The sequence below is a fragment of the Lupinus angustifolius genome, chromosome LG14 (genome assembly GCF_001865875.1).
Source record: "Lupinus angustifolius cultivar Tanjil chromosome LG14, LupAngTanjil_v1.0, whole genome shotgun sequence".
In the NCBI taxonomy this organism is placed as follows: domain Eukaryota; kingdom Viridiplantae; phylum Streptophyta; class Magnoliopsida; order Fabales; family Fabaceae; genus Lupinus; species Lupinus angustifolius.
In genome coordinates, this window is record NC_032022.1 from 4,513,061 (window position 1) to 4,529,127 (window position 16,067).

The 16,067-nt window shown below is 30.3% G+C and overlaps 1 protein-coding gene across 1 annotated transcript; it reads right to left on the minus strand.

The window, feature by feature from the left end:
- Positions 8,072–12,668, minus strand: LOC109326249 (phospholipase D alpha 1-like). The gene is made up of 4 exons (XM_019558955.1): positions 12,545–12,668; positions 10,406–11,772; positions 9,512–10,050; positions 8,072–8,514 (listed from the first exon to the last, which is right to left on the minus strand). The coding sequence occupies exons 1-4, from the start codon at positions 12,647–12,649 to the stop codon at positions 8,084–8,086; spliced, it is 2,442 nt and encodes an 813-aa protein (XP_019414500.1). The 5' UTR covers positions 12,650–12,668; the 3' UTR covers positions 8,072–8,083.

Sequence of the window (16,067 nt, forward strand, 5' to 3'; positions counted from 1 at the left end):
AAGTGATTAGGTTAACCAAAATTCAAAACTAATAAAAATAAAGATGTTGTGTTAAGGTTCTACATCTAAGTGATTAGGTTAATCAAAATTCAAATCTAAAGTAACTTTATTTTATTAATTTTAGTGTTTTCGAAATTATGATATTAAATTAATAAAAAATAAAAAAATATTTTTATAATTATTTTTGAATTTATTACAATAACTAGATAAAGATGTTTGGCATATTCCTATAAACTTCTATTTGAATTATAAAAAAAACTAACAAGTAATAGGTGGTCAAATCTGAGTTAGTCTCCTAAAATCAAGAAATTTGGTTAACAAAGTTGAGAGATTAACTAACTTAATTTTAGGAATACGGTTGATATAATTTTCATTATAAATAGAGCTTAGGTTAAACAAAAAAAACTACACCATAAATACACAGGAAATAATGTGAAATAACACCAAAAAGGTGTTGGCACAGTAGGAGAGAGGAAAGTGCATAACCAAAAAGATCGAGTGTAGAAGGAAACGTCTTGGTGTGGTACTTTCCTTCCCTGGCTAAATCACAATCGTCATGTCTACATACTTTCCTTGCCTTGGCGTTGACTTTCTAGTCCTCCAATCACACGCAGAACATATCCCTAGTCTAGGTGCAACTCCAAGTTTGTCTCAAATGATGCCAAAGAAAAATTCAAAGAAATCACACTCAAGAATACCATCACTTTAGAAAAAATTATCAACTTGAGTGAGGATGACTGTGGAGGTTTTCTTTTTGTGGTGGAAAGGTATGGTTGGCAAAAGATTGCTCAACCAAAGAAAATGTTTTCTTTGGATGTTGTAATGCAATTTTTTGCCAACTCAATCACATCAAGTGAGGCAAGGAGAAATCGATACACTTAGGTGAATGGGACCCAAGTTTCCTACAACAAGTGCGTGATCAATGAGTACTTGGGGAACCCATGGAACTCACCAAGTGAGGAGCATGACTTATGAGACTACCAAATGAAGCTCAACGCATCCTACATGGGTGAAGAAGAGAGTCATGAAGAAGAATATGTGAGGAAAAGCTTATGTTTGGAAGATTTGGAGCTCAACATGTATGGGCCAATTTTCAATTTTTGCATGACTCAACAAACCCAAATATGGGCAAGCTTCATACTTTCCAATATATGGCATTCATCACATGTTTCGGATCTTCCTCTTCCTAAAGCAAAACTCATTAGCTCCATCTATGATGAAGACTCCATAGATATTGTTGTAGTGATCTCAAATGCTATTTGGGATTGCATTAACAAAGGTATCCCTTCAATTATTCTTCCATCTTTTATCATTGACCTATGCAAATTTCAAAATGTGTGTGGACCCTACAAAGAAATGATGGGCCTCAAATCCGAAATCAACAATGTTTATGTCACCAATTATTGCAAAGAAAAATCTCTTTCACAAGCTCAAGCCGAGCTTAGAAAGAAGTTTAGTGACTTAAGCTCAAAGCAACCAAGTGGCTATGGAAGGACCATGAGTTCTAAAGTAGATGCCATAATAAGGAAACAACAAATGCAAAACTTGCAACAAAAGGCATGCTACCGTGGGCTTAAGGGCATTTATAAGAGTTTGCATAGTATTTTTGGGAAGAAGCACAATTTGAAGGGAGGATCTTATGAAGAATTTGTGGCAAAGACCAAGTGACCCGAGGGGAGGTCCCAAAACACAAGTGAATAAGAAGAGAAGGAAGATGATGAAGAATAAGAAAAGTTTTTCCGATTTTCTCTTTCCCTAAAAAATTTCAATTTCCATATTATGTTGCATTTCTTTAAGTCATTTTCTATTATGCTTTAAATCTATGTTATTATCAAGTTGAAGTCAAAAGATTGTCTTTTGTCAGTATTTTTTTTTTTTAGAAAACTAAGCAATTTTTAAATCACATCAAGTAAAATCCCAAAAAAATTTAGGGCTTGAGGACAAGCCTTCATTTAAAAAGGGGGACAAGGACTTGATGTAATTTAAAAAATATTCTTGTTTAAATTGTGTAAATATGTAAAAAGTAAATTTGTTTGTTAAAAAACTCAAAAAATTTCAAAACCGAAATCAAAATGGCTAAACAAAATTTTTGAAACATAATCACATGATTAGAAAATGTTAAACATAATTTAAATTAAGTTTTGATTGAGCAAAATGAGATATATGCTAAACTTTTGTGGAAAAAAATCATATAATGTCATCACTTGAAATTTTTGCAAATTGAAAAATCAATTTTATGTAACAAGATCTTTGCAAACATTTTTTTTAAATCAAAAAGTGTGAAACCAAACCAAGTGAGGGAGTGAGCCAAAAACATGTGATAATCAAAGTGAGAATCAACATTTGATTTATCTTAGTAAACTTGTTTGTGTCTTTAAATCTCTTAATTGCATAAAACTGATATGGCGAACAAAGAATAAAACTGAGTTCACTTACTTAATCAAATAAAAAGAAAACACATTGAATTGAGGGAATTTCCGCTTTCAACAAATTGACACTACTGCTATGACGATTTGTTGAGAGAGGAAAGCCAACTCTTCCCCCAAAATAACCTTTCAATAAAGATCACACACAGACAAGACCACAATTGGACCTGTGTACCCTTCAACTCAGCCTATCAGACTGTGCCATGTGTCCAGGTGCAGCAAGGCTCCATACTCTCTCCCACACACGATCTATCAGATTTATTTCTTTTATTTCACTTTTATTGTTTTTGTATTTATATTTGCATACCATAATACCATTTAACAAATAAAAAATGTAGTTTTTTGTATGATATTTAATAGAGACTAGTCCAAAAATAAAAAATATTTTTTTTTGTATAAATAAATAATAGTTTTTTTGGATAAATATCAATAACTAAAAATCAACAAAATAACAATTAAGTAGCAATATTCTTTCTTAAAACACTTTATTTTATATTTTTCTTTCTAATTTCATAATCATATTACTAAAAAAATGTTAATAGTCAAAATTATTTTCAATAAAAATTTGAACATTTTTTATAAATAAAACATCACAACAGTACTTTTCAAAAAATAAATTAATTTTGAGAATTAATTAAATATGAAGAGAAAGTCGCCTCGTAAACCTCTTTCTTCTTAAATCATCTTTGAAAGGTCGCACTACATTGCTTCTTTTCAACCGATTAAATCTCAAAATCGATTAAATTCTATTTTCTTAATTAAATAAATGACAAAAATTAACTAAATAAAAACTTTTTTCACGAATAAATAAACATGCAAAATCAACATTTTTGAATAATTTTTTTCCTTAATTAAAATACATCCAACCAACAAACCTTTTTCTACCTAAAAACTACGTAATCCTTGATTCCCTTAATAGGGATACATAGGACCAAGGTCAATCTTGTCAGGCACAATAATAAAAATAAATAATAATAAAGTCATATATTTTAATGAAGGGTACCGCCTAAGGCGGACAGGTAGGGTGCTAATACCTTCCCTACCTTGTAGCCGACTTCCGAACCTGGATATCAAAAATCCAAAAGCCCAGAACACTTGGCTTAAAAGATTTTCTACATTTTTAACTATAAAATGTAGTGGCAACTCTGAATAAGTTGTGGAGCCGAAAATCAGGGCGCGATACAAGGACACCACCTTTTGGATCTAAACCGTTCAATAACTTTAATTCTTAATTGATTGATTGGTTGCTTTTATATAAAAAGTAATGTGCTTTAATTTTATTATATTGATATGTGGTCAAATTAATAAACTTAGGAACTGACTAAAGCATCAAAGTTTTTTTTTTTGAAGTAGTTGATGACCATTTTAGTTGGCTTTTAATTTATTCTCTAAATTTATGGTATAGATTTTCAAAAATCTTGGCTTTTGATTTCCAATTAAAGCTTGATTCTCTAATGATCACACCATATTCATTTTCAAAACTTGGTTCTCTAACTACACTATGCGTTTTCAAAACTTTAACTTTTAATTTCTCATTAAAGATTGGTTGCTAATTATACATTTTCTCAATAAGATTCACTTTATTGTTTTTTAATTTCCCATTCAAGTGGGCTTTTAAATTGAACAATTTAAGGATAAGACTTTTTTAACATTTTTCTCTTCCTCAAGTCACTTATTTTACTTTTTGTCATAACTTAACATTTGTCTACCTTCCTCACAACTTCTCCATATTTAAATCTTCACAGGTAAAATTATCGCAAACTGAAGAACTCACACGTAAGACTTTTCTCCCATTTTCTTCTTCCTTGAGTTACTCATTTTATTTGTTGTCACAAATTAACATTTTGTCTACATTTCACACAATTTCTTTATGTTTAATTTTCAGAGGTAAACTTTACCTTCATCCAATAACCTTTTGCATGTCATTGAATTATTCAATCCGAGTTATTTTTTATTTTATATCTTTGACTGTACTAATTTGACTTCAATAATATAAGTAACATGGAGCGATCCATACAAATGCATATGTATATTGCTAGTACACTTAAAAATACTAATTTGAGTGTGATAGTCACTTTTCAAGTACCTGGAAAAGGTGATCCAAGACCCGCAATTGCATGTATTCAACAAGAGATCAAGGTTATGACCCACCCATCTTCAACATAGAAGAACATTGGGGTGTCTATAGGACTTACCTACATCATGGTTACCACTAGAAATCAAGTTCACCATTACAATCATATTGATGAACCAAAAATCAACATATCTCCTCACCACAATGCTTTGTCATTAAACCCATAATTTCATATCCAACATTCAAACCAAGCTAGCAGAGCACACAACACCATCGTCGATCAACCTACACCCACCATCCAACAACTCATAGTGATAATGGAATGTCAAAAGAAGTTGATTCAACAACACGCGTAAATTTGTCAAAGCTATGTGAATAAAGAATGAGTAGAACATACACTAGCTACTAGCCATCTAGGTCGCTAGATCACACCCAATAGACTTGTAATGAGGTCGAATATGGCGGTGAATCTCACCCATATGGTATGCTAACAAACCCAAAGTCCAAAGAATCTACCAGAAACTACAAGTACCAGAACCTTCAGTCAAATACGGGGCCAATCATCCTTTCAACTACCTTGATCAATTCAATAAGGCAGTGATGCTAGTAAGAGACTGAACCTAGTCGTGTTACATGTCTACAACTAGAGCCTTTTGAAGATAGAGCTTGTCGAGTATTAGGTAAATAACATGTATGACCTTATACCTGCGCACAAAATTCATCGACGGGTGGAAACTCCAAATGCATTGCCTAGGGTTAAGATAGCAAAACTATCATCAGAGAGAGACCACAAGAGGTCCTCATCGATAGAAGCAAGGAAGGGGACACAAAAAATAAATTATGATGTGCACACCTCGTGAACATCACCCTTTCAAGAATCTTGATGGAAGTGATGACTATCAACCTGTCAGGAGTATAAAGGCCCAACTCGATTAGAAAGCAGGGACACAAAGATCTAACAAAGTACTATAACTTCCACAATAATTCGACCACATCATAAAGATCTAACAAAGTATAGATTTAATAATATGAGTTTCTTGTTATAGGAGGTTGTGGATGGATTGCAATTTCCTTTAGTTAGCTTTTGTGAAATAATTAAGTTTAATTTTGAAGGACAATATGAAGAAAAAAAAGATGTAGAAATCTTTTTATAAGGGCATTTCATAATTTTTAACTCTTTCTTTTCTCTTCTTCCTCGAAAAAACTAGCTTGGAAATAACTCATTACGACAAGACATTTAAAAAAATTACAACTTAATTAATGAGTTTATTTAATTAAAAATAAGTTAGTAGCCCTATTTGTTTAAAGTGATTTTTCGAAAGGTCCTTGTTTTATAAAACATTAATTTAAGATACTCCTTAAAGTGTCTTTATGCCTTATAATGTTTTGAATTGTCAGCTTTTTCTATCATTTTCTCAACAATGTTTGATTTCATAAAGAAAGTAGAAAAAGAAAATATTATTAAATTCGGATCGGTCAATGACTCAGTCAAAACAATAAGTCAATGAATCATTAGTTGGATTAGTGAGTCAATGGTTGAACTGGTTAACTCGATTTATATTAACAGATCTAAAAAATTTGTAAAATTAAGTAACATTATTTAATAATTATATATTCCAAATTTAAAAATATTATCATACATAATTAAATAACCAATAAAGAATATTTCACTACAATGAAATGTCACAAATAAGTTGAAAACATTGTCGAATAACATATATATTATGTTTTAATTGCAACAAAAGTGCACATAAGTTTAAAATTTAATTAAAAAATCAAAGTTTTGTTATAACATAAGTTAACAGATGATAAATATAAAAAAAAAATTGATTGACTCAATTGATCTAACCAGTCCAACCATTCGAGTCACTGATTTTAGGCTTAAACCGACTGATTTGAAATGATTCAATCTGATTTTGATGCAAAATAAATTAGATGAAAGACTCTAACCTGTCAGATACCCGATTCAAGGTTGAATCGGTCGGACCAGTCAGTTCAAGTCTAGTTTTATAAGATTGGAAAAAAGAAACTAATAGAAAACATCTTATTTAGTGATTTGGTATGGAGAAAAAAACAAATGAAAATTATAGAAAAAGAAAAAAATTAGTATATATATGTGAAATAACATATGCATAAATGAAGTTTGGATATATATACCTGTAAAAGAATTATGGGTAAAGTTATTAAATCACCCACTTTTCTTGTTTTCTTTCCAAAAGTAAGAGAAAATTAATGAGAAATTCCAAATTATATATTGATATTGTAGGGATTTTTTCCTATACCTTATTTTTCAGTATAGAATATGTGATGTAGAAAAGTATAAAAAGAGAAAGAAGATAGAATGAGAAATGAGTGATAGGAAAAACGAAATACTAAAAGTTGAATAAAAGAAAAAAGATATCAGAATATCATTATTATTTTTGGCTGAAAGATGATTCCCATCTTGCATTTGGGGTCATTTCGACTTTAGTCCATCCACTTTGGGTAAACTTGGATGAAAAAGTGTTAATGTGGAGAGCTAAATACTTAAAAAAAGTAAATTATATGAACTAAAATTTGTGCAGGCTATAAAAATAGGGACAAAAAAGTTCTGAATTTAGTGCCTTATACTTTCTTTTAAAAATATTTAACCCCTTCAAGTTAGTATTTTCATCAAGTTAATGGCGAGCATGAAAATCAACAATTGACAAAAATCGTTTTGAAAGGCTAAATACTAAAACAATAAGAGAAAAGTATATGTACCCAATCATTTTCATGGCTTAATATAAATGATTGATAAATAATGTATTTACTGTGATTTGTTTTTCAATAATAATACATACATCTTACACTTAAAAAATAAAGGGATGAAAAAATATATTCATAAATAATATTTAAACAATATTTGTTTCTTCCAAAAGACAATTAGTCTCACACAACTTTAATACATGCACTCTACTTGTTACCTCTAACTCTAAGATATTAAGGTTAGTTTAGGAGTTGAATTTTGGAGAGGAAAAAGAAAAATTGAAGGTTTGAGAGTCATAAAATACACTTATAAGATTACTCTAAAGCATTCATTCCTATCCAAAATCCAACTCCCAAATAAACCCTTAATACCGTGATAAGTTTCACAAATCATTGATGATATATTGTTTCTATTTTTGCAATTGGTTAAAAAAATATTTAATTATTAAACTTTTAATATAACTTTATTTTTTCAACCAAATCATAACTAATATAAAATGACATACTATTTAGGAATAAAGATGTGCTCCACAACTTCAATACTATATGTATGTACTAATGATTAAATATTTTTTTAACCTATCTAATCATAACATATAATACCTGATGTCATATAATTTATTAAGGATAACAAATATGTTCCCACAAATATATGGTTAAATCAAATATTGAGTCCATCATTTTTTTATATTAATTTTATAATTTTTTTAAAGACAAATCTAATATGATGAATTCAATAGATTGGGTTCATAAAACAGTTATATAAAAATCAATATTATCATAAATCAAACATAAAAAATCTAGCTAAAAGTTAAACTTAAAGTTAAAACCATATAAACAGTATTCCATCTACAATCTAAGTAGTTAATATCACTGGAAGTTCTGATTTGGACCCAAGAATTGGTGCGTTTGTGTCTGGGAAGCACTCCAATCCAGGATGGGTTGTGACCTCTCCACTTTCAGTAACTCTAATGGGATAACTAAGCAAATGTCCAGGCAAGTCACAATCCATAGTTTCACTGCAATAAAGGTCCCAATATCTTTCAGAAATCTGGTTTATTTTTCTAACACATTCCAATCTTTCTGGATCAAGAAAAGAGTCGTCAAGAAAGCCTAAGTGTTCAAACCATAATGCCATTCTTAAGCCGTGAATCTGACCCCTGGCTGGCTGATTTGTGGCTAAGTGATTAGGTTGGTAGCCTCCCATAGCAATCTCTGTGTCCCTAGCTCCATCCATTGACCTCTGGTTGATGTTAGCAGATCCAATAATTATGTATTCGTCATCAACTGTGTAACACATAAATGATATTCAAATTTAGTAATTGTTAATGAAATGCAATGTTTCCACAACAAAAGTAAACAAACTTTAATCCACTAAGTGAGTCTCACTATACTTTTTATCATAAATCATATTTATTGACAAAATATTTATCTTTAAATTTTTCTAATCCTTTTGCTTATTGTTTTTTTTGGCCTCCCACTTCTTATAAAGAAATTGGACAAACCTAAATTTGATCTACTCTCCATGTTGAGGCTTTTAACAATCTTCTCCAATTTCTAGAGGCTTCTAATAGTCTTGTTGAGATTGTTACAAGCCTCTCAACAATCAACAATAAGAGTAGATCAAATAGAGTCTAGTCTAATTCTTAGGTGAAGAGGGAGATCAAGAAAAATCTTAGACCGACATGATTAGGAAAGACTTAGAGATGCTTTATCGATTAAGATATATGGTTTATGATAAAGTATTATGATATCATTCGATCTCCATGTCGCTGACCTCACCTAGTGGAGTAGTGGGATATATATGGAAGGAGAAAAATAAATTCTCAAAATAATAAAATGTAATGATTATGAATGATGATGAGATAATATTGTGATACAAATAACTCAATACTAACATCAATTATACTAATATTAGATTTCTACGGAAACAAATATTAAAGATAAAATAAAATAATATAAAATGTTATCACTCTATCAATGTATCATCTAGATATTTTCTATAAATTCTAAAATACATTCCTATATTCTAATAGTTCTAATAATTATTGTTGTTGTATGTTATATAGATAAAGTTTTGTGATTTGAGCCTTGGTAACAAAATTTAAGAATTTTGTGCTATCTCTTCAGTTGCCTTTTCCTGAGTGCTTATACTAATTCAAAACTTAAATAAAGAACCAACTTTTGATATATTTTTAAATCAAACATTATCTACTTATACAATTGGTGACAGAAATGAAGAATTTGCTGCTAAACAAAAGGAGTATGTAGTGGATAAAATTACCTATCATCATTTTGGCATGCACATAGATCATGAACCTCCTAGCTTGTTGAGCTCTAAAGTAATCTGATTCTTGATCTGGCTTTTTAGGAGCTTCATATTCTCCATTATTCTTCTTCTCTTTATTCCCAAGGCAAAAGAAACTCAAATAGTCCTTAGGGTCATCCTTAATCCCTTTAGCTTGTAAGGCCTTAACTATATCACTATACATCATATCCATTGTCCTTTTTTGCCAATTCAATATGCTTTGAACAGATGCACTTTCAGGAATACCTTCAGGCCACATTGGAATCACTATGTAGACTGTGAATCTTTCTCCGGCTTCGATCTTGGTCACAATTTTTAGAGACAGTTCCTTAGGAATCAGATTTAGAGCTCCTACCTCCTCGACCCGAAGATCATCTGAATTCCAGCTAAAAGAGCTTCCAATGAAATATTGGTTTTCTATGTAGATAAAGTTTTTAGCTCTTCTGATAGCATTGATATAAGCATCCTGGATGCTGCGGTCGACGACTTGACCTTTACAGATTTGAATTCCATACCTGCAGTGGCGGGTCGAGAAAACATGAGATTGTATATACAGTTTAGTTTCAATACATTGTTAATATAAATCCTTCTAAATCAGTTGTTTACCCTATTTAAAGACATTTAAGGTAGTTATTATAAGAGTCAAATAGTTCTAGAGATGCAACAATACATAATTGGGTTGAGTGTATTGCAATTACATTCAACTTATAGCAAATATCTTTGACATAATTTTTTATGTATTTATAAAAAATATCAAATTGATTTATGTAAGTATATTATACATGTATAAGTTATGTTCAAGATAGGGTGTGTATATATAACCAGGTGTACAAAAAATATTCAAGAGAAGGGGCTAGCATCCATGCATACCTGGCTGCATCCTCATGAGTATTTGCGAGGCCATAAGCTGCTCCTCCATCGATCGACCGAAACAGCTGAACATTCCATGATTCTAAGTCTCCAGCGAACATCTCTAGCGATTGAGGTAAGAAAATGTCATCAAGTTGTCCAAGTTGAACAGGTAAAACATCCTTCTTACCTTGCTTCTTCCACCTCTGCTCAAAATTAATTAGAACATCCCATGCAACCGGTCCTTCTAAACGGCAATGTATGTCATGCCAAGGCTCTCTTGGTCCACCTTTAGCAATTGATGCGCCTTTGAAATTTGGTTGATGAAAATCATTATGATGCGTTGTCCCTAAGGTCCGGAAAATGGAATGCAAGGGAGTATCATATCTCCCATCACATAGGTCAATACCACCAATGAAGCTTAAAATTCTTCTCCTACTCTCTGAATTCCCACTAGGCATCTCACCATCAACAACTACAATCTTCTGGTGATGTGTAAACATGGTTGCAACCTCCAAGTCTTCCACAATGCTTTCTTCATTATCGGGATTACGAGGGCATAATAAACAATGCACTTGAGAGCCATGGAAGTAACTTTCTGTATCTACGTCATGAGTACTCATCACTCCGTCCTTCTTTAGAAACTTTATCGAAGTTCTGTCATCCCAAATAAGCATTAGTACTTTAACTCCTTCATCGGCCTTGATTTTAAGAAGTTCCCCAAGTGTCAAATAACTCAAATCTCCTCCTATCTTTTTCCTACTGAACTCCCTAATCAAGTTGATTTTGGTGTTAACAGACCATCCTGCTATATATATTAAATGCTTTGCCTTTGAAATTGCATCAAAGATATCTTCCCAGCATTGTTGTGTCTCATAATAATCCCCCCCTGTGAGGGATATTTTCGGGAAATAATTGTATGGAATATGAGCATCCTGGTAAAGTGTGACCCGACAACCACTTCTCTGGGTGAAGTATGTGTTCGGAACACCATGATACTCGAGACTTTTAATCCCTTGAGACCAGTTAATGTCCTGAGTAACATCAATAAACTGCAATGTTACATGAATTCTAGGACCTCCTTCTAGAGCTCTATTTTTCTTATTCAAAATCCGAAGCCATCTATCAAGTTTTTGTCCATGTCCTAATTCTCCAACAGGAAAATAAGCTCTCCCAATCACTTTTGCCTCAATTGGGTCATCTCCTTTAATAGAAAACACAACATCATTTGCAGTATGAGCAGTGTAAATTTGAAAAGATTCATGCCAATGTAGCTGAGAGTTTTTGTTGTTTATAACTCTAGTTCTGGCTACTGTAACATTGCCTAATTTAATGGTTGCATATAATCTTGCAGCTCCTTTTCCAAATGGAACAATTTCTTCAATTAGCTGCAGAATTGGCCAGGTCATTAACAAAGACAGTTTGAGTTGGTTTATATCTATACAGTTCTAAAACCAGGTTTTGACATAAATTAACTACACTTTCTTACAGATGTATATATTAAATTATTAACAAACTTTTGTCTTTCAAGAGCTATGAACCAAATAAATAATAAATTTCTAAGTCATTCAGTTGAATCAGATTGTGTAACTTCACTTAAAAGGCTGGTTTTCTGTAAAACAAAAATGAGTAGAGTTAGAACTTCAATATATATATATATAGGATTTGGTAACCTAAGTAAAGCAGTATTTTAGAAGGAGTATGTTAGTGTATACATTAGGATAAAAATAACCTTCCTACTTTAATTGCAATGAGTTCTAGTAATGAGGATATTTTCATAATTTGCAATGAGTTTTAGCCTACAATCCAAACTAAGGACGAGTTTTTGGAGTTAGCTCATCCTCACGGGATCAGGATCCTTTGTCCTGGCCATTATAGCACATGTGTCACCCAGGGCATAAGGGGCATGATGACTTGATTTGATCCTCACATTTTTGATGCACCATTTGACAAAACCATAAGGGTATTATGATTGGGCTACTTAATTTGTATCAAGACTCAAGATGTGTATTTAAATTGGTCTTAATTATATATTGTGTGTAAAGTATATGAAAAAAGAGATACAAAAGCTACATGGAAGAAATATCAAATCATAAACTAGCCATTAACTTAATATACTTAGCATATTCTTGGGACTTGACAAGATAATTTGAAGCATACCTTGGGGAAACAGTTGCAGCAATCTTTACCATAAAGCTTATCAACCTCCAAAATTGTAATGTGAAGAACACCATGCAGCAGCATTCTTGTACTCATTTCTGCCATTGAAGAAGGACTCAAATAATGCCACTCAGTAAGATATATTCAAATTGACAATTTATACCAAAACAGCATTGCTCAATTGTTATAGTAATGTAAGGTCCCCTAAATTTCAGATAGTCCAAATGATTAAAGGTCTGGTTCCTTGAAGAACTACACTTATAGATAGGGAGTCATTCCGAAAATCAGTAGTTTCTTAACCATGAAGAAACATAACTAATACTTAAAATTTGATAATATATATATATATATAGTTTATGTATTTACGGGTAGATGCATGAGGTAAAATAAGTTTAATTTTGAGACAAAAAAACTAGTTTTACATTTATATCTTTGTTTTGAATTACAACCATATATGAGTTTCAATATTATGGTTTCGGAACACAATGGTATAATAATCACAATTGCAAGTGCATCCGGTCATAGCTTTTACACAATTAAATAAAGACAATATAACCACTACATATTAAAACATTGGTTTGTCACTTTGTATACAACATATATTACCAATAGATTGTATTATAATGAAGATAATATGGGGAAAGTAGCTTCTAAGGAATCTTCCATACCAAAATCTGAAACTAATAATGAGGAACAAATGGGTTAAGTCACCTAAAAGAATAAGTCATATAGTTGACATGAAGAAGTAGTGGAACATAGTTGACAACAATTTTCTCCGAATACTACGATAGTTGTTCCAACATTTTAAGCAAATGTTATTGTTTTGACTCGGCACTCATCCCACGATAGAACAACAAGTACTACACGACTTATTTTAAGTTGCTTGTTTTAAATTTCATACATAATCACATTTTGAATATTAATTAATTACTAAATAAATTACAACGGATGCCACTGGAAAATAGTGTGGATTCTGGGGAAGTCCTGTACTTTTTCTTTCAAATATATACAAACATCTTCCACACTAAATAATCAACCAATGAGATTTAAATAAAAAAAATATTTTTTTGAAAGAAATAGATTATCCACACACCTTGGACATTGTTATTTCAAGGAATACAACTACATTTTCGAGAACCACATTACAAGAAATGATATTATTGGAATTGTTATTCTCGGTTATTTTAATAAAAATGTTTGATTGAAATTTGAGAACTCATGAAAATGAATTCAAAGTTTACTTAGTTGATGATGTTATATTTTTAGGAATATAAGCCATAATTCCTAAGAAACCTTAAAATACTCATATTGTAGAAAAAAATTATGAAAATGGTATCTTAGGTGGATTAAATATGTGTAGAGGAGACTCTTATAAGCCCCCATAAAGAGAGTGAATTGAATGGAGGTTAGTCCAATTTTTAGAGAAAAATAAATGCAAAAAAAAATCATAGGCAAAAACGTTAACAAAACTTTAGAGATTAATTCTTTGTCAATGAACATAATTTATATAGAATATTAATATAAAGAATACTAATATTGATTATTTTATTATTAAATATATTGTTATATAAAATATTTAAGGTTTATTAGGTTGATATTTTAAAAGATATATAATTATAAAAAAAACTATAGATAACATAATTTTTACTATTATTAATTATTATCATAAGTGCATTTATGTGGCATAACTACTTATCATATTAGTTATACATATTGCTACTAAATAATAAAATGTATGTAATAATAATTAATAATAATAGCAATAATTTTTCCTTGTTATTATGGAGCATTGTTTTTGTTAGATTAGATTATGAACGTAGGAAGTGAATGGAAGGATAGAATCACAATGGAAATTTTTGTAGTTTCATCATAATATTACAATGAGAATATAATATATTTATATTTGAAGGTGGGAATGCAAAGAGAGCAAAACATGAATAAACTATTTTGCTGTAATATTATTGAAAAAAGAAATTAAAACTTAAAAACAAATATGGAAACATCTTATTCCCACATTCACATTCATAGGAATAACTTATTATTCCTTGAAACAAACGTGCCCTTATAGAACCTATTAGTAAAAGTAGTGGTATACTCATGCATGTGTAGGAGTTGTTCTGAGTTGGCTTTGGAAAATGTATTTAGTATTAGGTTTTAGTTAAATAGAAACATATATTAATTTAATAATATAATATAATATTAAAGTTGTATAAGTTGAAAAAAAATTAGTCAAGTAAATCAATATAACAACAATATAAAAACATAAAATAATTCTAAATCTACGAAGTGATAAATCTTAATAATATTAGAATAAAAATTACATTTCCTCAATCAAGGAAGAGTATGTGAATAGAAAGAAAGTGAGATAATAACATATAGAAACTACAAAATCTATCATGATAGCCTACTAATTTACACATAAATGCCCATATTTTTACTTAGAAATAAAACAATAGAAGAATGTCATGAATAGCAACATAATAATATATCAAACTATTGATATAAAAAATAAATTGTTTAATACTAAAAAGTAAGAATGCTGGTCAATATGGAGCGATTGTGGATACACTAGTTATTAATAAAGTCAAAACAAATGATAACCACTATCATGACATAATTTTTATATTCCAAATTTATCATTCGTAACATTTCTCATTAATAACTAATATAAACTTCCACACTATTACTTACACATATTAATATATCATTAATCTTCCATAACCTCTTTTATTTATATTTTCATTCTCTACTGAGTTCATATATTGCATTTTTTATATTTAAACTGTTTTTTCTTAAATAATATAACATGAAGCTGATACATTATATATTATAAAAAATACAAATGTGGGTTGATCGGCACAGAATGTCGGTCGACACGCTAGTATATATAATTTTAATATAAAAATATAACTTAATTGTTAGGATTAGAAAAGTATAATTAAAAGTACGAATATTAGTCTATTTAAATGTAGTCATGATGATCTTTTTTTAATATTATATAATATATTAAGCCTTTAAACATGTTAATAGGCTAGATCAGACTTTAAACAAGTCGAGTCTAGGCTTTGATATAGGCTTTGATTTTTTTTAAAACATGCTAACATGTCAAATCTAAGTTCCTACATGCTATATAAGTTGGGCCTGTTAAAAACAAAGTCTGGCTTGACCTGACCTATTTTCACCCTTAGGTATAAGGTCTCCTATATCCTAGGATGACCAAAATGTCAAAAATTCAATTCCTAGAAACGATATTATTGAGAAAAGCAAAGACACATTATTATATACACTTGTTAGAAATACCCTTAATAATACAAAAAAGAAAGAAAAAAGAAATACTTCAAGAATGGCCCATGAATAGCAACAGAAAAAGATAATAGAATATACACACTACAAACCTACCATGTTAGTTCATCAAATTTTATAAAATGCCCACATTTTTACCGATAAAAAAATACTTGGAAAAGAACCTGTGAATAGCACCAGAGTAAGATGATTATATATACAAACTATATAATCTACCATG